At 37.3% G+C, this 18,832-nt stretch overlaps 6 protein-coding genes across 7 annotated transcripts; 3 read left to right on the top strand and 3 right to left on the bottom strand.

The window, feature by feature from the left end:
• On the bottom strand, window positions 224-3,460 carry LOC18606960 (ubiquinol oxidase 2, mitochondrial). The gene is made up of 4 exons (XM_018117308.1): window positions 2,874-3,460; window positions 1,441-1,569; window positions 590-1,078; window positions 224-472 (listed from the first exon to the last, which is right to left on the bottom strand). Exons 1-4 carry the CDS (start codon window positions 3,177-3,179, stop codon window positions 413-415), a joined length of 984 nt encoding a protein of 327 aa, XP_017972797.1. The 5' UTR covers window positions 3,180-3,460; the 3' UTR covers window positions 224-412.
• LOC18606959 (urea-proton symporter DUR3) lies at window positions 4,129-9,083 on the top strand. 2 transcript variants are annotated; one of them, XM_018117304.1, is made up of 9 exons: window positions 4,129-4,416; window positions 5,671-5,778; window positions 5,859-5,954; window positions 6,034-6,116; window positions 6,236-6,456; window positions 6,544-6,806; window positions 6,895-7,133; window positions 7,504-8,153; window positions 8,471-9,083. In XM_018117304.1, the coding sequence occupies exons 1-9, from the start codon at window positions 4,240-4,242 to the stop codon at window positions 8,722-8,724; spliced, it is 2,091 nt and encodes a 696-aa protein (XP_017972793.1). In that variant the 5' UTR covers window positions 4,129-4,239; the 3' UTR covers window positions 8,725-9,083. The 2 variants fall into 2 exon arrangements, with proteins under 2 accessions (XP_017972793.1, XP_017972794.1); XM_018117305.1 differs by lacking the exon at window positions 4,129-4,416 and adding an exon at window positions 4,946-5,221.
• Window positions 9,218-10,715, bottom strand: LOC18606958 (trihelix transcription factor GT-3b). Its single transcript, XM_007040870.2, has 2 exons — window positions 10,386-10,715; window positions 9,218-10,037 (listed from the first exon to the last, which is right to left on the bottom strand). The coding sequence occupies exons 1-2, from the start codon at window positions 10,638-10,640 to the stop codon at window positions 9,438-9,440; spliced, it is 855 nt and encodes a 284-aa protein (XP_007040932.1). The 5' UTR covers window positions 10,641-10,715; the 3' UTR covers window positions 9,218-9,437.
• On the bottom strand, window positions 11,130-15,363 carry LOC18606957 (ATP-dependent Clp protease proteolytic subunit 4, chloroplastic). The gene is made up of 2 exons (XM_007040869.2): window positions 14,846-15,363; window positions 11,130-11,848 (listed from the first exon to the last, which is right to left on the bottom strand). Exons 1-2 carry the CDS (start codon window positions 15,232-15,234, stop codon window positions 11,365-11,367), a joined length of 873 nt encoding a protein of 290 aa, XP_007040931.2. The 5' UTR covers window positions 15,235-15,363; the 3' UTR covers window positions 11,130-11,364.
• Window positions 16,126-17,500, top strand: LOC108661332. Its single transcript, XM_018117309.1, has 3 exons — window positions 16,126-16,387; window positions 16,478-16,739; window positions 17,337-17,500. The coding sequence occupies exon 1, from the start codon at window positions 16,152-16,154 to the stop codon at window positions 16,275-16,277; it is 126 nt and encodes a 41-aa protein (XP_017972798.1). The 5' UTR covers window positions 16,126-16,151; the 3' UTR covers window positions 16,278-16,387; window positions 16,478-16,739; window positions 17,337-17,500.
• On the top strand, window positions 16,480-18,634 carry LOC18606956 (ankyrin-3). The gene is made up of 3 exons (XM_007040868.2): window positions 16,480-16,739; window positions 17,337-17,508; window positions 18,244-18,634. Exons 1-3 carry the CDS (start codon window positions 16,614-16,616, stop codon window positions 18,459-18,461), a joined length of 516 nt encoding a protein of 171 aa, XP_007040930.1. The 5' UTR covers window positions 16,480-16,613; the 3' UTR covers window positions 18,462-18,634.

Genomic DNA, 18,832 nt, shown 5'->3' with positions numbered 1-18,832 from the left:
TGAAAAGAGAAGGTAGATTTCACCATATCATTTGTGGCGTTTAGAGGCATAGAGCGGTAGTAAACTATATAGAAATATGTTAAAGCAAAAGCGGCATTTTTATTATTGAAATATATATACCTCATAAGTGCTGTCAAAAATGCATTACATCACAGCAGAGAAGCGTGTCAACGGCCCAGGCTTAAGCCATATCATCGCCAAGGCTCCAAGAAACTACACAAGCTAAAGAAGAATGCAAGAGGTGCATCGTGCATGATCATAAAAACCATTATATTTACAATATCCCAAGTTTACAGAACACAAATAAAATAAAGAAAGCAGCAATTCATCACTGTCAATAGTAATTACTGATTGCAAGAGAAAAGAGTAATGTATTTAAGTTGTAAGGCAGAAGGTCGGTTTCTATAACATTTCAGTGATAACCGAGCGGAGCGGGAGCTTCCCTCAGCTGGCGTCCCTGATAATGTATATCCTGCAACTCATTCAAGACAAACAATTAATACGCATTAGAGAAGGGAGAAGAAATGAAATCTAGAATATCGAGTTGATGATCAGCTGAGAAAAAAACAGGACTAGTATATGATCTTACAGATGCAAAGTGGTTAACATCACGGTGATGTGCCTCATCTGCCCTCACAACCATAACAACATCTCGCAGAGTGGAGTCAGGGGCCAAGCGCCAATAATCAATAGCAATGGCTGGAGCAGGGACATTTTCTATGTTACCATTGTCCAACTCCTTGAGAAACTCAGTGTAAGAGTGTATTGCTTCCTCCTCAAGGTAGCCCACCATCCGGTGGGCAAATTTGGGTGAAATAATATAGCCCAAGAAGTAAGCATTGAAGAAAACACCTTGGACGGCAAATACAAGGGCGCGGTCATACCATCTAGGCTTGGCCACCTCCATAAAGGTCATCAGGTGCATACGCTCATTCTCAGCCTCTTCCAACAGTGCTTTGATCCATCCTCCACTGTGTTCAAATCCCCTCAACGACTTGCAGTGCAGCAGCATTCCTCCCACCATCCCAGGCACTGCTGCCACAGTTTCTAGCATCATTGCTCGGCAACCATATCTCCGCTGTAACATATCATGCCCAACCAAATATATAAACCAAACTGGCCTTTGAAATTGGATTTATCATATATCGAATTAGAGTCGCATTAAAAGGAAGAATTTCCACTTTGTAATATCAAATAATGATCATGCTCAGATTGTCTCAAAAAATAATATTAACAGTATGATCAACGACTATTATTTTTGGCCGGCGTCTTTATCCTATTTGAATAGTAGTATATCTGAAAGAATAAAAATACGATATAAGAAGGCAATCCTTTATGTGCACCGAATTATATTAGATATCTGTAATTCTTAACGAAATTAACCTGTTACATATACTTCGACAAACAAATAAAGAAACGAGAGAGCTGGAAGAGAAGTACCTGAAAGAACAAATCTGTGGGCCATCTAAGAGCTTTGACAGTCCAATAAGCCATTTTATCCATCACAGTCACTGGCGCATGATGCTTCTTCAGATCTATTGACAAGTCTGCCTTGTATGCCTCCCATGGCTGCAAAATTCTCACAAACACAATGTTTAATTACCATAGTACAAAATAAAAGCAAATCCAGTATGTTTCTAAAATCAATATTGTCATATAAACTAGCTAGTACATATATAATAATAACAAGGATATACATAAGTCAGAGACAAAAAAAAAAACAGACAGGCAGGTGATCATCAGGTTATAGTTATGCTAACAATAGATCAATTTGCAAAACACATATTTTAACTACCGAACTAAGGGCGGAACTAGCTAATTTTTATTGGAAGGTTAAAGGTTAAGAAAAATAAAAGTTAAAAATTTTTAAAATTAATATATTAAACTTAACCATTAATAATCAAAAGATTTATAATAAATAATAATTTTACATAACATGTAAATCAAAAAAAAATAAAAAGAAAAAAACTTATAATAGTGTTTTAGGAAAATTTTGTTCGATGATGACAATATCTCTTTTAATATAAACAACTAAATTATTTGTAATAAATTTATCATCTATTTTGTTTCGAAGTCTTGTCATTACTAAAAAATTAATGTAATCAACATTCAATATTCTTATTTTATTATTTTTAAGTATATAATACTAAATATTAAACTATAATGCATAAAATATAAATAGTTAAATACGATATACAAAATTAATAATTTTTTCTTATACTTAAGATAATTTCCATTTAACTAAATATAAAACGTAAAACACATTAAAAACATATACTTAAGATAATTTTTTTCTTATATAATTAAGATTAATAAAAAATAATATATTAATGAAATTTTAAACAGTAACCAATAATGTAATACTAGAACTTATATTTGAAAATTACATTTATAATAATTTTTTAATTTTTAAATTAAAATCATTAAATTAAAATCTATATAACAGAAAAAAAAATCATTACAAGTAGGAGATATAACTTATATAATAAAAAAAAATATGGTTTATGATTTGTAGAAATTTAAAAAAAAATCTATAAAACTTAAAATATATGAGCAAATAGAATATAATTGAAAAAAATAAATAATAATAATATAAATTAAAAAATTAAATAAAAACTTTATTTCTTTATAATTTCACAATATAATGATAGAAAAAAAAATGAGTAGAGAAACTTAGAAAATTAAAAATTTGAGTAAAATTGAATTGAACTTGTAAGATTATTTTATTATTTTTTAATTAAATTAATTATTTAATAAACAATTATTTTAAAAAATTATTAAAAATATAATATATAAAAAATTTTAAAAATTTTAAAGGGTCATGACAAAGGGACGCTCCGCCCCTGTAACGAACGAACAAATTATATACGTACCCTAAAGCAGGTCCACTTCCATGGGGAGCCATCCTCTTTGGTAACCTTGGTTGGCTCCAAGCCCCAATAACTGACGATTCCTTTCTCATCCTTGGCGGGGCCACCGTCCACTGCTTGTTTCTCCTCCTGTTCTTTGTCACCAAGGGCCAAAGTGCTCCTGCACCGCACGCCAACAGCGGGTGCCCTTATCCAGCCACTCATGCCCTCGTTTGAAAGGGTCCGTGCTGATGCAGTGGAGAAGTAGCGTGGACCGACGAATGCCAACATGGAGCTGGCTAACCTGGTGCCTCCACGACTCATCATCATCCTCAACAATTTAGGATCAAATACAAAGGGGTATCGATCGTAGTTTGTAGGGTTTTTGTTTTGATGGCAAGAGAGGTTATTTTTGCAGGGTTTAAGGAGGGGTTTTAATTTGTATAGCGATTGGTTTACTAATTAATTAATACTAGTTGAATAAGTTAGGTTGGGTATGCATGCGTTAGGTTGGCCAGCTAGACTTTCTGGTTTAGACGTCAAGAAAATTATATGCAATGGATATTTGTTTTTTGAACGTAGAAAATTCACGCATTTGAATTTTTGTTGAAATGATTTTTAAAAAAAATTCTTATGACTGCTCAGACGTCCGAATATATATATATATATCATACGGGGACATTATAGTCAATAAATATTTGATCATTAAAAGGCATTTCTTGGGGAGCAAGTCCATTAATGGGATTGCGTGGGCAGCAAGCGTTGACATTCCGAACTTTCGGGTAACGTGACAGAATTTTGCCCTTTGTACATGTTGAGGAAGTGATTCAGGTAAAGGGCTTAACTCCCTCACAGCCCACATATTATTTACAGCCTTGACCCGACAGCCTTGTTAGGTCCGTGAAGCCGAACCTGCCACTTGGTCTAGTGTCAGACTTTTGTGATACAAGGCTCAAGCCCAAAGAAAATGTTTATTTTCATCATTTATATGTAATTATAATTCAAGCATCAATGCAATATTTTGAATTGTCGAATGGGACAAAAAAAAAAAAGTTCTAATTCGCCAAGTAATATTTTAAATTTTAAAAAAATGAAAAAATATATAAAAATATATATATATATAATTCAAATAAATTATCATGTGCGAAACGTTTTTGATTTGTTGTTATTTTGTACGGGGTTATGGTATCCAAAAGACTAGTCTGATACCAAGAGATGCTCAGTTTGACTTTGGCAGCTGGATGGAACAAGAAACAGGGCCTCGTGTTTTGAACATTTAGTGCTGACAACGATATGCTATGATTTCTATCTGAAAGGAAGAAAAGAGTGCGTTGGCTGAAACAAGAACTGGACATCAGGCATTAGACATTAGACAAATTAAGCGCCGAGTATGACTACAAGGTGTCCTCCGTTTGAGTTCTCAGCCACGTACTACCATATCCAGGAGGCTGTAGGGTGCGTGAGGCAGAGCAGTTTCTTTGAGGGCAAAGCAGTGCTCAATCAAGGCCTTGGCTATGCTGTTATTCTTGGCTTCGGTGCCTTCTTCGCTATTTTTACTTCCTTCCTGGTAATTCCTCCTTACTCTCTACTTCAGTTGAAACGTTCTCACTTACTCTTGTACATATCTTACCTTTGCGAGTATCTGTCGTACATTAATCTTCCTACTACATGAATGCTTACCTTTAACCATCGTCATTATTATTTCCCACTGGACAAAAGAGTCAACGTTTTTTATTTGCAGTTCTGAGTTATTCTATATTTCAATATTCTCCTTTCTTTTCCTTTCCTTCACTTTCTAGTTTTAAGACTAGCCAAAATTGTGAAGCTAGGACTTCACTCAAGCTTCTATTTCTGCATAAAGACTACAAACAAATCCATCACTTCAGTTTGATGCAAAACATTGGACATGCGATTTTTCTTTGTTGATCTTGTAATCTGATAATTAAGACACAACCTATTTCTACACTGCACACAAGAAACTTAATTTGGCATGTAATTGGATATTCGGATCTCTACTCATCTGATTAGGTGCAACTGTTTGAAATTTATTTTCTCCATAACGAACAGTAGCATTGCTTCAGCTCCTAAATTTTCTCAAGAGATTAAGACGCCTTGGCTTGGCACCAATTGAGTTGCTATAGGTTGTGGTTCTGACTGGCATATTTCTAGCCACTTGTGACCCTGTTGCTCATGGACATAACCTTCTCCAAGAAGCAACTAGTTCAAGGTGGCTTAGATCAGGAACAATACAAAAACCTTTCTGAATGTCACACATGATGATTCTTGTGGATCGCTAGATGTTGATCTTTTAGATGCTCTTGAAACTCAGATACGGTTCATAACAATGCTTTTTCTCTATGATTTTCGACCAGGTATTTTTTTGTCCTTTTCCTTAAGCCTCTTCATTCAAAATGCTTTCAAATTAGACGTGATAACCTTTGAGAAATACTTCTAGTTAGTTGAGCTTCTATTGTGTATAAGTTGGTACGTTAGTCGCCGTTGCTCAGTTTAAGAAATGAATGATACTTGGCACTAGGACAACACCAAAATTCATTCGCATCTGCATGATAAAAATACATTTCGTGTTGCTGTCCAGTATCAGGAGCATTTGAAAGTTATTTTGCGCGGGCATTAGGACGTTAGATCGCACATAGAAAAGCTGAACATCTTCAGGACATACGATAGCTACAAAGCTTTACTAAATACCAATAATGTAGGTCTAACCAGGAAACCAAATGCAGATTTTCTAGGAATTATGCACATTTACTTCATATCTTGCACAAATTTCTACTTCCTACTGATGTTATAATGACATGTTCAGGTGTGGTTAGAGAAGCGATATGTTGGGTCACACCACACATCCGAATGGTTCAACACAGCCGGCAGGAATGTCAAAACAGGGCTTATTGCTAGTGTGATTGTATCGCAGGTGAAATCTCCATTTTTGTTTCCCAAGTGAGAGACATAATTTATTCGGCTTACCCTGTTTCTAATGCTGATCCTCTGCAGTGGACATGGGCTGCTACCATTTTGCAAAGTTCCAATGTTGCATGGGAGTATGGAATTAGTGGGCCTTTTTGGTATGCTAGCGGTGCTACTATCCAGGTAAGTTCAAAATGTTTGATCGAAACAATCAGTAACTTGCCCATACAGTAAGCAGTTTCTTATTCATGCTAATGAACAGGTACTATTGTTTGGTGTCATGGCAATAGAGATCAAACGAAAGGCTCCCCATGCTCATACTGTCTGCGAAATTGTAAAGGCTCGGTAAGTACTATGGTTAGTAGTTATGACACCCATCTTTAATATATGAGTATTTATGATTTCATTTTGTGTGTTTGCGTGTATGCCTGTCTTGGTGATCTTTCATCTTCCACATACCTCAGCTGGGGAAAAGCAGCTCATATTGTCTTCCTTGCTTTCTGCCTTCTGACAAATATCATTGTCACGGCGATGTTGCTCCTTGGTGGTTCTGCTGTGGTGAATGCACTTACGGGGGTGAACATATATGCTGCTAGCTTCTTAATACCACTTGGGGTAATTGTCTACACATTAGCAGGAGGACTTAAAGCCACCTTCTTGGCGAGCTATATACACTCTGTCTTCGGTATGCTGTCGTCCATTTCGTTTAACTTTTCTTTTAAGCATATACTGTCTTCAATCTGACCTATTTTTGTTATTTTATCGGTTTTAGTGCATGTGGCTTTAGTCATCTTCGTATACTTAGTTTATACAGCCAGTGACAAGCTTGGTAGCCCCAGCATCGTATACGACCGTCTGCGGGAAATAGCCAGCAAGTCAAGAATATGTCACGAGCCGATTTCCCACAATGGACAATCTTGTGGCCCCATCAGTGGGAACTATAAAGGCTCTTATTTAACAATGCTGAGTTCAGGCGGTCTTGTTTTTGGGATTATAAACATCGTCGGCAATTTTGGCACTGTTTTCGTTGACAACGTAAGCTTCACTAGTGATTACAGATTTAGAATTACCAGTCACATTTTTTCAGATACTAACTAGAAGTTTTTGAATGGGAAATTTTTAGGGATACTGGGTGAGTGCCATTGCTGCTCGACCTTCGTCAACTCATAGAGGTTATTTGTTGGGAGGGCTTGTTTGGTTTGCAGTGCCATTCTCTTTGGCTACATCATTGGGTCTTGGAGCCCTTGCCCTTGATTTACCACTAACAGAGGATGAGGCAAGCCATGGACTGGTTCCTCCTGCTACTGCTATAGCTTTGATGGGAAAAGGAGGATCTCTACTTCTCCTTATGATGCTATTTATGTAAGCTTCATTCGTCGCTACCTTTGCCTTTGGTTCCTCTTTTGGTATTTCTAGCATAGAAAATGGCAGAAATAAGAAATCCTTTGTGCAGTTTCATTTTTCTCTTCTTATAACTTATTTTACTGGGCTAAACCTCAATGTCCCATTCCAAAACAATCCACTGGAGCAAAATTGTTGAATCTTGAAGTTAGATTCGAGTTTTTTTTTCCCCTCTTTTATCTAGGATAGAAAGTTGTTTCAACTTTGAAATCATTTTTTTTCCGTTCTAACAACATCCCTGTCTTCTGTTGAGGAATAAATGAATACAATAGAAACATACTATTCTTTTCGTTTCAACACGTGAACTTTGTGTTACATTGATCATGAACAGGGCTGTGACATCTGCTGGTTCCTCTGAGCTAATTGCAGTTTCCTCATTGTGCACATATGATATCTACCGTACTTACATAAATCCAGATGCCAGCGGGAAAAAGATCCTCAGCGTGTCCAGGGCGGTCGTCCTAGGCTTTGGATGTTTCATGGGATTGTTTGCAGTAATACTAAACAAGGCTGGCGTTTCATTGGGTTGGATGTATCTTGCCATGGGAGTGCTTATCGGCTCTGCAGTTCTCCCAATCGCTTTTATGCTTCTTTGGAGAAAAGCAAATGCTATGGGGGCCATTCTAGGAACAATTGTTGGTTGCATTTTTGGAATCATCACCTGGTTGTCAGTCGCAGCTGTAGAATATGGCCGAGTAAATCTTGACACAAGCGGTCGAAATGCACCAATGCTTGCTGGAAACCTCGTCTCTATACTTACAGGTGGAGCCATTCATGCCGTTTGCAGTCTTTTGTGGCCTCACAACTATAACTGGGACACCACTAGGCAGATAACAATAGTTGAAAAGGAAGAGAGTGATTTGCCGGCAGAAGAGTTCAAAGAGGAAAAACTAAAAAAAGCGAAATCATGGATAATGAAATGGGGTGTTGGTTTTACAATTGTCATCGTCATATTGTGGCCCCTGCTTTCTCTTCCGGCAGGTAAATTATCTTTGTAATTGTAGGCACATTTCTATACAGCAGAAGATGCCATTAATTGACCGAGTAACCAGAAACTTTGCTTTTACCAGAGAGGAAATAACTATTGCAGTTAACCTTTTGCTTTCTCTGGCTTGTTTTACGTGTCATCCAAGTCAGATTCTGTCTCTGCTAGTAAAACAAAATAAAATGTTCTGGTTGAAAACGATTAGCTTAGGAATTTGAAATGTCCTTCGTTTTTAGTAGGGACGAAAGCAGCTTTTCTGGAAGTCTTGCTTATATTTAACTCATTTTCTCCCACCTCTTAAATTTTAATGCAGGGGAGTTCAGCGTAGGGTACTTCACCTTCTGGGCCGTCATTGCTATAGCATGGGGCACCATTGGATCGGCAGTGATTATTGCTTTACCATTAATTGAAAGCTGGGAGACCATAAAAAGTGTCTATGTTGGCATGTTTACAAATGATAGGCTCATGGAAAAAGTTGAGGAGATGAATTTCAAGCTGAATAGTATTATGCTGGCAATACCTGAAGCAGAGAAGGCTTACTTGCTTGAGAAAGAGAAGGCCAAGTAGAGGAAGCAACAAGCCTAAGGCGTTTTCACCCGGCAACATTGGCTTGCAACCCTATACCCGTTGTCCGGATCGCAGTGACCAAGCAACTTTCACACTTGGAGCTACAAGAAGCATCCTTATTTGAGAATGTCATGGGATACTGCTTCATTCAAGGTCATCTTGTGGCATGAAGGAAATGAAGAGTTGAGTTGAGTTATGCATTCATAAGTACCCCGTTAAAAAACCGATGGATAATTTAAGTAGTGAAAACTTTAAAATATGTTTATGTGTCTACAGAATCAAGATGTTGTCCAAAGTTTAGACTTGAAGTTCCAATTGTATCCATATGCTTAGAATTTCAAGAAAAAACAATTCCATGGCACAATTGTGTATAGATAGATAAAAGTACAAATTTTGTGTTTGAAAAATTATCATTATCATTTTTATTTTTTAGTTAATAGGATTTATATTATATTATAAATAACACAAAATCCATTCAAATAATAGAAGGAAATGAAGAATGAACGCATCATTTGCATAAAGTAAAACCACATCAATCAATACAACAAAAGCACCTGTTTATATACCCAAACAATTAGCAACAGAACATACATTCCCTGTATACGTTTCTATGTATTACATTTTATAGTATTACTAGTTTCTTTCACTAGCAGCTACCTAACTATCATCAAACTTTTTGTATATTCATCTTTAAGGAGATAAAACTTTCCAGGTCAGAGATTATTATCGTTTATGAGTTTGTTCAAGAGAGTGGTTAACAAGGCATCCCTTCTCTCAGCTCGGCTCTCTTCTCTGAGCCTCCTCTGCTCCTCCCTCTCCCTCCAAGCCTGTTCGACCATCAACCTCTCCCTCTCAAGCTTCTCCATTGACTGCCGCCATTCCTGCTCAAACAATTGCCTCTCGCGAGCACGCCTCTCCATCATCTCCCTCCATTGCATCTCCATCCTCTGTTGCTGCTGAAAAAATTCTCTAAGCATTTCCTGGAGACCAGTACTACTAGTACTGCTAGTGCCAGAATTTGGTCTAGGAGATTTATCCAATACAACTCGGTCAGCTTTCCTCTTGCGCGAAGAAATGCTTCTAGCATGCCTTTCCTCTTCACTTTCATCTTCGTCATCGTCTTCTTCTTCAGAAAATTCATCTGAGGATCTGTCTGCGCTTATTCTCCTCATTCTTTTCTTTGCCTGGGTAGAACCTGCCTCCGATTCAAGTAAGAGGCGCTGCATATTCTTGGCTCTTTCAGTGAATACCGCATGCAGTTCCTCGAAGAATGGAAATTGGCGACCATTCTCAGGATCAGATGTCTCCTTACCCTGACAAAGAAGTATAGATTTGTAAATAAGTTGGCATATCGCTCTAGACAATCAAGACTGTAATGGAAGCAATTTGGAAAGATTGCAATGCACAATAAAGGAGGGGGGCTCTTTGTGTAGATGCATCAGGGCACCGACATTTTTCAGCAGGAATAAAATCATTCATGATTATACATGGTTAAGGATAGGTTAGGAGTTTTGAGCCATTAGGAGGCTGAGAAAGGATAAGAAGACGTACTACATTAGGAGAAGATGTCAAATCAGAAAACCATCGTCTTTGAATTCTAGAACTTGAAGTATCCGGATGAGATTAAGAAATACAAAGAGAAGACAAAAACAGAAAGGGACCTTGTATCGATTGAGAAGATTTTTCCACTTGCACTTGCACTGATCAGGGGTTCGGATGTAGCCTCTGTCCCTCATTCTGGCACTGACAATTTCCCAAAGGGTCTTGTTGCGCTTAGCAGCGGTGAAGTCCCTCTCTAGCTCCCCCCGTATGAGGATAAGCTCTCGAGTCTCCTCCGGCCCCCACTGCCCTCCCCCGCCCCCCAACATGCTGCTTATTCGCCCCCCCACCCCTTCGCTATCCCCGCCACCAAACATTTCCCAATCCTTGTTCCGTTATTAGGGTTTTCTCTCCAGGAGCTGCCGCTGCCGCTGGCGGCCCTTTTTAAGTTTTTACTAGCTCTTCTTTTTCTTTTCTATTTAAGTCTTACTTTTAGTAATGGATGGAGCCCATCGGCCCAATGATTCCTGAGGATGCGCTACAGTTAACATGTTTGTGATGTTTCTTGAAATCAATGTATGAAGCCGAAATCACCACCTCCCTAATCTCTACCATAATTTCATCTCCATTTTTCTCTAAAATTCTTCCATGAATGAAATGTTCCAGAATATTCATCACGTGATGCTAATGGTAACAATACGAATAACAAATACTCTTAGACTTGAGTTTTGTGATGAAAACCTCCATTTTGGCTCAACTACCTCAACCCATTTTCTGTTTCAGTTGTCCACAAACAAAAGGCTTTTCCTCGTACAAATTAAAACGGGCTTACATCATGTCTTGTGCACTCAAATACACCGATACAATAACCAGATACCTCAAGATGAACTAAATAGAAAGTTTCAAGCTTCCACCGTTTTCACGATTTTCAATTCATTTATAAAAGCAACAACAGTCTATTATAATTCGACAACATTCTGAATGCAGCAATCAACAAATTCATTTTTGTGTGGCAATTGAAAAGGCCAATTACAAAGTTCTACGCAACTAACACAAAAAGCAAGACCATCAAAACCATATGCCTGCATCAAATGTCCCAATCTAGTATATCTCATCATCTGGAATATCAGGGGTCAAGAATTTCCTTGGATCTTTACTAATTTCCTCATAGTTTAGACTTGCTTTCACTCTTTCTGGCACAGGGGCCAACGGAATGATGCTATCTCTATCAATAACTCCATCAATTATTCCGTATTCGACTGCTTCAATTGGAGACATATAGCGATCTCTATCAATATCCTTCTGGACTTGTTCAAACGAACGTCCAGTAAAACCAGATATTATTCTTGTCACATTATTCTTGTTATGCATAATCTCCTGTGCTTGGATTTCTACATCTATAGCTTGTCCACTAGCACCTCCTAGAGGTTGATGAATCATTATTCGAGTGTTGGGCATTGCAAGGCGCTTGCCTTTGGTGCCACCACCAAGGATAATAGAAGCTGTTGATGCTGCAATGCCAAGTGCAACGGTGGAAACATCGGCCCGAACAAGCTGTACTACATCATAGATAGCCATCGTAGCACTGATACAAATACCAAAAGCAGAAGCAGATCAGCAAAGGATAGACAAGCACAGTGGAACAATCAAGAAATCATATGGAAAAAGACAAGATGTTGAAATGGAGCCTTTAACAAGAAAATTTCTATCCTTTGTACGTCAAGATGGGGAGGACAATAGAGAATGGGTAAGGAGAAAGTAAATAACCCTTATTTGGATTACACAAAAAAATGAAAAGGAAAGCAAAGGAAAGGGCACACCAGCAATCTTCTTTCATTAAGGAGTGGAAAGGGACGGAAATGGAAATTTATCATGTTTATTAGCAATTATATTCTTGATATGTTAAAATCAAAGTAATTATGTCAGTACAATAAAAAAATTTATGAGCAATCCTTCCCTTACAAATTCTCTAGGAGAGTTTTAAAGAGATGGAGGTTTGGACTTTAGAGGGCTTTATGTACCAAATCCCTCCCCTTCAATTAAAATGTTTTCCAAACAAGGGAGGGTATGCTGCCCCTCAATCCAAACAAAGCCTCAAGCCTCAAAGGAAATATAACATGTAATGAGTGCAGACATTTTCCAACTGCTATACACACAAAAATTTCCCAGAATAAGCACACTTCCAAGCCACATCTCCATTTCACTATGCAATATAAGTAAAATTTGATATTGCCCTAATTAAAGGAGAATACCCCTCCCATCAAATAAAAGTTGCACTCAATTGCCAAATCATTTCTAAGATTCCGACAAATGGTGTGATACTAGTTGAAGATCAAACTAAAAGGTCATTATTCAGTTTGATAGGGCCTTACGAAAGTAATCTAGAAAAGGTATCTTCAGCCAGCATGTTTGCAATAAAGTAACTCATCCAAGTAATGACTTGTCAGCTCAAGAATTTATTTCATCACGGTTTGGATGACAAAAGAATTGCCAGAAGATAGGGTTGGTAGTTTAAAAGGAAGACATTAGACAATATATGAGTAAATGGTTCATTAAAGCTGTAAAGCATGGAAGAAAGTTCAGATAAAATATGGCAAAGAAAAAGGAAGAATCTTGTTAGCTGTTGTTGGCCATGAACAGTAATTGGAGGTGCTTCTCTAGGCTCATGTCAAGACTCTTAAATTAAATGCCTCTATAGTGAATATGCAACAACATCCTTTCCTATGCAAATTAACAAAACAAAAGAAATCCAACTTTGAAAACTTTAAAATGCATTCACAGGAGACATCAAGGCTCCCTTTGGTTCATAGAACATGATTTCTGGTGTAAATATTTTATGGAAAACATTTTCTATCCTTTGAACAACACGGTGAATAGTGTTTCCCACTGTTTGGATTGCAATGGTAAACTTTTACTATTATTAGCAAACAAACTCATTAAGAAATCACTAGCTTTTCTATTCATAAGACACCTGGTTATCATCCAATCATGAGGATTCAACTGAACCACCCATAAAGAACAGATTTTAAATTCAAGAACCAACTTTTAACTTCAAGATTCCAAAGGTCTATTCAGATGGTTAGGAACAAAAGACAAGACAAAGGAGGTCACAAACACAAGTAGGTGACATCATTAAGAGGCCCAACAAGGGAGGAGGCAAATTCCTGATGCAAAAAGAGAGAAAAAAGCACCACTTAGTTAACCAAGGTAAATAAGTTCCCAAAGTTGTTCTCCTCATTTCATCCCATGGTCCTCCACCGAGTAGAAGTTAGTTTCTATTGACCACATTTTTTTTGGCTTGCCAAATTCTTGAAAATGCAGTAAACGACTTTCATTACCAAACAAACTATAAGTTGATGACCACATATACATAAATATATTCCTATGTTGAAACTAGGGGGCAATACTTCATAGATTTTAGGCTCTGGTGGCAGGATCTTCAGTAGATTGAGAAACATACAAAAATCTACTAAAAAAGGCATATGTTTTTTTAAATTACTTCAAATGATATCCTTGCATGACATCTGAAACAAGAAGAAACATAGCGTACTTACTTTGAACAAATAATGAAATACCTGCCATGATGGTGAAGTCAATGTTGACACAATATGATCACATACAAGCCCAAGAATCTTCTCAGAAAGTTGAATAAATAACAAAAAGGAAAAAGCTAATGAGACCCTAAAGGCAGAAAGAAGTTTAAGCTTTAAGCATGAATCTTCAAAATCCCAAGTGCAAAATTTCAAAAACCACCAACAAGTTACAAAGTTAAACAAAAGAAAAATGTCGAAATTCAAGGTTCCAAATAAATACATTACAAGACACTAGTTTGCAATCCCATGAACGTGATGGCATGTAATTTCAGATATAAAATTAAAAAGGTTATCTGGTGCAGTTTTAAAGAAGTCCAGTTGCATCTTTGATAAGCTTGGTTCCAGCTCAAGTCCACCAATTAGAACTACCCCTTAATATGTCTAAGACACAAGTGGATTTAAGTAATTTTACTATGCTGTAAATGGCAAGTAGCTAACATTCCAAAGAATGGAAGCACAGGAAGCTAATCAAAAAGCTGTGAAAATCCACTTTTTCAAAAAGGTGTGATCCCAAGAAAATGTAAACTCCCCTAATTTTTGCTACGGAAGACAGGGCTACCAAGCAGATGTAACAGGTTCAGGTGTTTTGCAATTGATAAGGAGAAATTAACACGGTCAATCTTTTCACTTGCTCCACACTGTTGATTTTGTGAACATCATAAGCATCTAAATTGCAGCATAAATTATCGTAACAAACTCTCCTTCATACTCCATAGCAAGATCAATAACATCAAACGCCCTTATTCCAGACAGACCAAGTTATTAAACCAACAAGACAAAATAGGCAAAAAGAAAATAAATCACAATTCTCATTCTCACTGATTATAAAAAGCATTTAGCTTATGAAACCATAAAGCAAGTCCACGGAATAGAGCAGAATCTATATTAAGAACTTGGTCTTTTCAGTAAAAAATTGACCAGCGGAATCTGGGTTACACAGCGGAGGGATTAAGGCATTAAATAATATAAAAGCCTTGAAAAAGGCATACCTCAAGGAACCACCAGGGGAGTTAATGAAGAGCCTGATATCTTTATTAGGGTCCTGAGCATCCAAAAGCAGCAATTGACTGATAATGGCATCGGCCACGAAATCATCGATGTTGTTTCCAAGGAAAACAATGCGCTCCCTGAGCAGCAAGCCCATAGCGTCGGTCTCTGCCCCTCGCATGGCGGTGGCGGGGCTCTGAGGGGCAGACAGTTGGAGGCACTTGGGGGTGGTTTTGACTTTGACAGATGAAGAAACGGGTGTGGGTGTGGTTGTCAAGCACAAAAAGGAAGGCTTTGGGTTTGGAGAAGTGAAAGAGGTCTTATGTTTAAGTTTAAGTTGAAGAGAGGACAAGGAAGGGGTTAGAGGAGATGAGAGCGAGAGCAAGTCCATGGTGTTTGTGGAGTGAGAGACCCAGATGAACTCCGCGACCCCTTTCCCGGTTGATTTCACACAAATACCAAAGATGGATATACGCTTATAGACGACTATTGAGTATTATCTTCTTTACGAAATACGATTGCATTGCTTTTGTTTTTCTTTTAACGTCTCTCGCCAGGATATAATAAGTCGAATCAAAAGAAAACTATATTTTTACTTGACAAAAAGCCTTTATTAAATGTGTGTATATATATATATTTTTATTTATAATTGTTTAAAAATAAAATAAAATTGCACTCCTTAATCCCTATGTCCTTATGACTTTATTTCACCAAATTCTAGTTATACTTTTTCAATAATATTGATGAAAGCAATGGAAATGGTATTTTTTGCATTTTCATATTCTTCTCTTTCAGCCTTTACCCATCGGTTAAATACGCGTTGAGTACATTGCAAAAAGTTTTTAGTTTTTGTTCTAGTTATTGAATATTGAAATTCTACTCAAAATCTAATTTTTTTCTTTTTTTTAAAAAAAAGAAAAAAGGTTTTGCGTGGGCTGGGCTAGATGGGTTGAGACAGGAGTGCTGGCTAATGGGGACTCCATGATGGGCTTCAGAGAACCTTGAGGGAAATTATACAATTGTGGCATAGCGTAAAATATATAAAATATAAAGATAGGGCGTCCAGGCCAGGCACAGGCGGTGGTGGGTTCGGTCAGGCTGGAGTCGTGACAACTTCTTTCGGGGTCGCCCTGTTTTTCTCTTTATCTAGGGTTTTGTTTTCATACGATTCTGCGCCTGATTTCATAAATATGTGTATATGTTCCCTCCAGGCCTTGTCCATATCAATCTAGGATTCGTCTAATTACTCTGTTTTGGCTGTAATTGCTTATAAATCAACTCAAGAGACATCTTTTCCTTGATTCAATTATGTTTGTAGTGTCTTCTCCGTTGGTGACTTGCATTCTGATATTTCAAAACCTGCGTGTGTTTGGTCCTGGTTTGAATCCTTTCTCTCCTTATTGCATCGCTAATCATTCCCTTGCTTCTCGCTAATTGTGTCTCTCCTCTTTTTCTTTCTTGATCATGTAATTCCTCTTTTCGTGGAATTCTTCTTTAAAACAAATTTGCAACTCTTTGTGCAATTCTACCGCTTTACAAATTACATAAATATCATGTAATTCTGCGCTCAATCCTGGTCAAGTTTTGGAAGTCTCTTTCTTATTCTCTTTCCTGCGTACCGCTTTACAAATTACATAAATATCATGTAATTCTGCGCTCAATCCTGGTCAAGTTTTGGAAGTCTCTTTCTTATTCTCTTTCCTGCGTTTCTGGGTTTAAAAGAAAATCTGCGAGGGTATTGGTTGGTTTTTTGCAATTGATTGGAAGAATATGCCCCAAGAGCAGCCTTTGCGGAGAAATTTGTCAAAAAGGCGATCCTTTAGGTGTGGGGTTGATAGGGATGATAGGGGTTGGACAATGCTCCATATCGGAGCCCGAAAAGGTGATCTCAATCAGGTATCTTTCTGTTTCTTTTTTTCACCTTGTTCTTCTTCTTAATTGTTTTACAACTCTTATGACTACGACTAGAAACTACTCATTTGAACTAGTAGTTGCCTTATGCTTTATGCTTTCATGATAATCGCCGTCGCTTATAATCTCCACCTTTTGGTGGATCGGTGATATGTTATTTAACAATGCTAGTATTTTGCATCCAAAAGAAAAAAAAAATGCTAGTTCTAGGATTTGACGTTCCTGTAGTTATACTTGAAATCACTTGTCAACTTCTAGGGAAAAGGTTTTACCGCTTATTTATTAATTGGCATATACTTTTTTTTTCGCCAGTAATATTTATTTTACCTGGATTTTGTGTCTTGGGAGGGAGGAACAACTTCCAATTAGCTCTTACGTAATTTATTTTTGTGGGATCACCCTGGAGGTATTCTTACCATTTATTGATATACTTGGTCTTCACTACTTTTCCATTTTCTTGTTATATGTTACGGCTTCTCTGTTACTTTTGCTTTTTGTAAACTATGTGTGTTTCTTGCTAAATGGTCCTCTGCTGCAACTCCCATTGCCCATGGAATGTTGATCTAAGATTCCTTGGAACAGGTCAAGCAACTTCTCAATGAAGGAATGGATGTAAATGTTGCTGCATGGGGCCCCAAATCCAAAGGGGTGACCCCACTCCATCTTGCTGCCGAGGGCGGCCACCTTGAAGTTATGGATGAACTGCTTGAACGTGGTGCTAATATTGATGCAAGAACTAAAGGCGCTTGTGGTTGTAAGTGTCATAAACTCACATTTTCCAATTTGTTGCTTTCATGTACTACCAAAAGTAAAAATTTGTGTTGTGGATAACTCTATGATCTAGTGAATGCATCAATTCAGAAAATGACACTTTAATTTAGCTTAATTTACTGTTTTTATTCTTCAAATATTCCCTTAATTTAAGTTTCAGCTCACATCAAGCACTTCATAACAATCAACTCTGTATGGGAGTATCTACCTAAACCCATAAAAAAATCCAACCTTATCTCTTTTGGTGTAGGCAAAAGTTTAACCCACTACTAAGCCCAACATTGCAGTTCTATTGTCTATCTGTCATGTGTCGTATACCATTTTTCCTGTTATTTACTCTCTTGCCTTCAAGTAAACTGTTAAATATTTGATTACTAAGAATGTTTGAAAAATTTCAAGGTGATGGTCACAATTGATGTGGATGCAGAATAGATTTTCAATTTTCATGTCATTGTGGATAATTGACGAAAATCAATTTGACATGTACAGGACATGCTAATTCATGATGATTTTGCATTTATTCTGGTTAACATATAGTAGCAAAGTACACAATAATGAGTATTGATGGCCTGGTGGGGCAACATTGAATTGGTTGAATGGAATCTTGGTATTTGATATTGCAAAAATTGAAACTTGAGGATTTGATGTAAACACATATCAAGATGTAAGGTATTGAGTAATTACCCCTTATTTTTTGTTCCGCTTGCAAATCTCTCAGGGACACCACTTCACACAGCAGCCAAAGAAAGAAAGAAAGAAGCAGTCAAGTTTCTGATAGAGAATGGGGCATTTTTGCCAGATGACATCAACGATAGCAGATTTAATCCACCACTCCATTACTGCCCTGGTCTTGAATGGGCATATGAGGAGATGAAGCGTCTTCAAAGAGACAACTTATCAGCAGGGGAGACATCTTATAGCTCTGAAAGTCTATAATAACAACGGGCTTGTTGCAATTGTGTTTGGAGTCCAGTGCTTTTATGTGTTCTCTCAACTGTTGGCTAAAGTATGCTTTAGCCTGTACTCTATATTTGCTGTGTTGATTTTCAAAAGCCTGTGTGGTTTGCATATGATGCTAATAAAGTAGTTGACATGGATTCGATGCTTAATTGACCCTGTGAAACTATATTGTTAGAATTCAATATTTTTGTGTTTGTCAAGACAAAAATGTGGAAAATACATGCGCAATTGCATTAGCGGTCGCTTTGCACTTCCAAACAACTTGCCTGATCAGAATGCTTCTGTACCCTCCAATTCTGTTAAGATTTGAAAACGTTGGCATAACGGATTTGGCATTTGAAAGTTTA

This window comes from Theobroma cacao, chromosome 3 (assembly GCF_000208745.1).
Source record: "Theobroma cacao cultivar B97-61/B2 chromosome 3, Criollo_cocoa_genome_V2, whole genome shotgun sequence".
In the NCBI taxonomy this organism is placed as follows: domain Eukaryota; kingdom Viridiplantae; phylum Streptophyta; class Magnoliopsida; order Malvales; family Malvaceae; genus Theobroma; species Theobroma cacao.
This window is presented reverse-complemented; position numbering and strand designations above follow the sequence as displayed.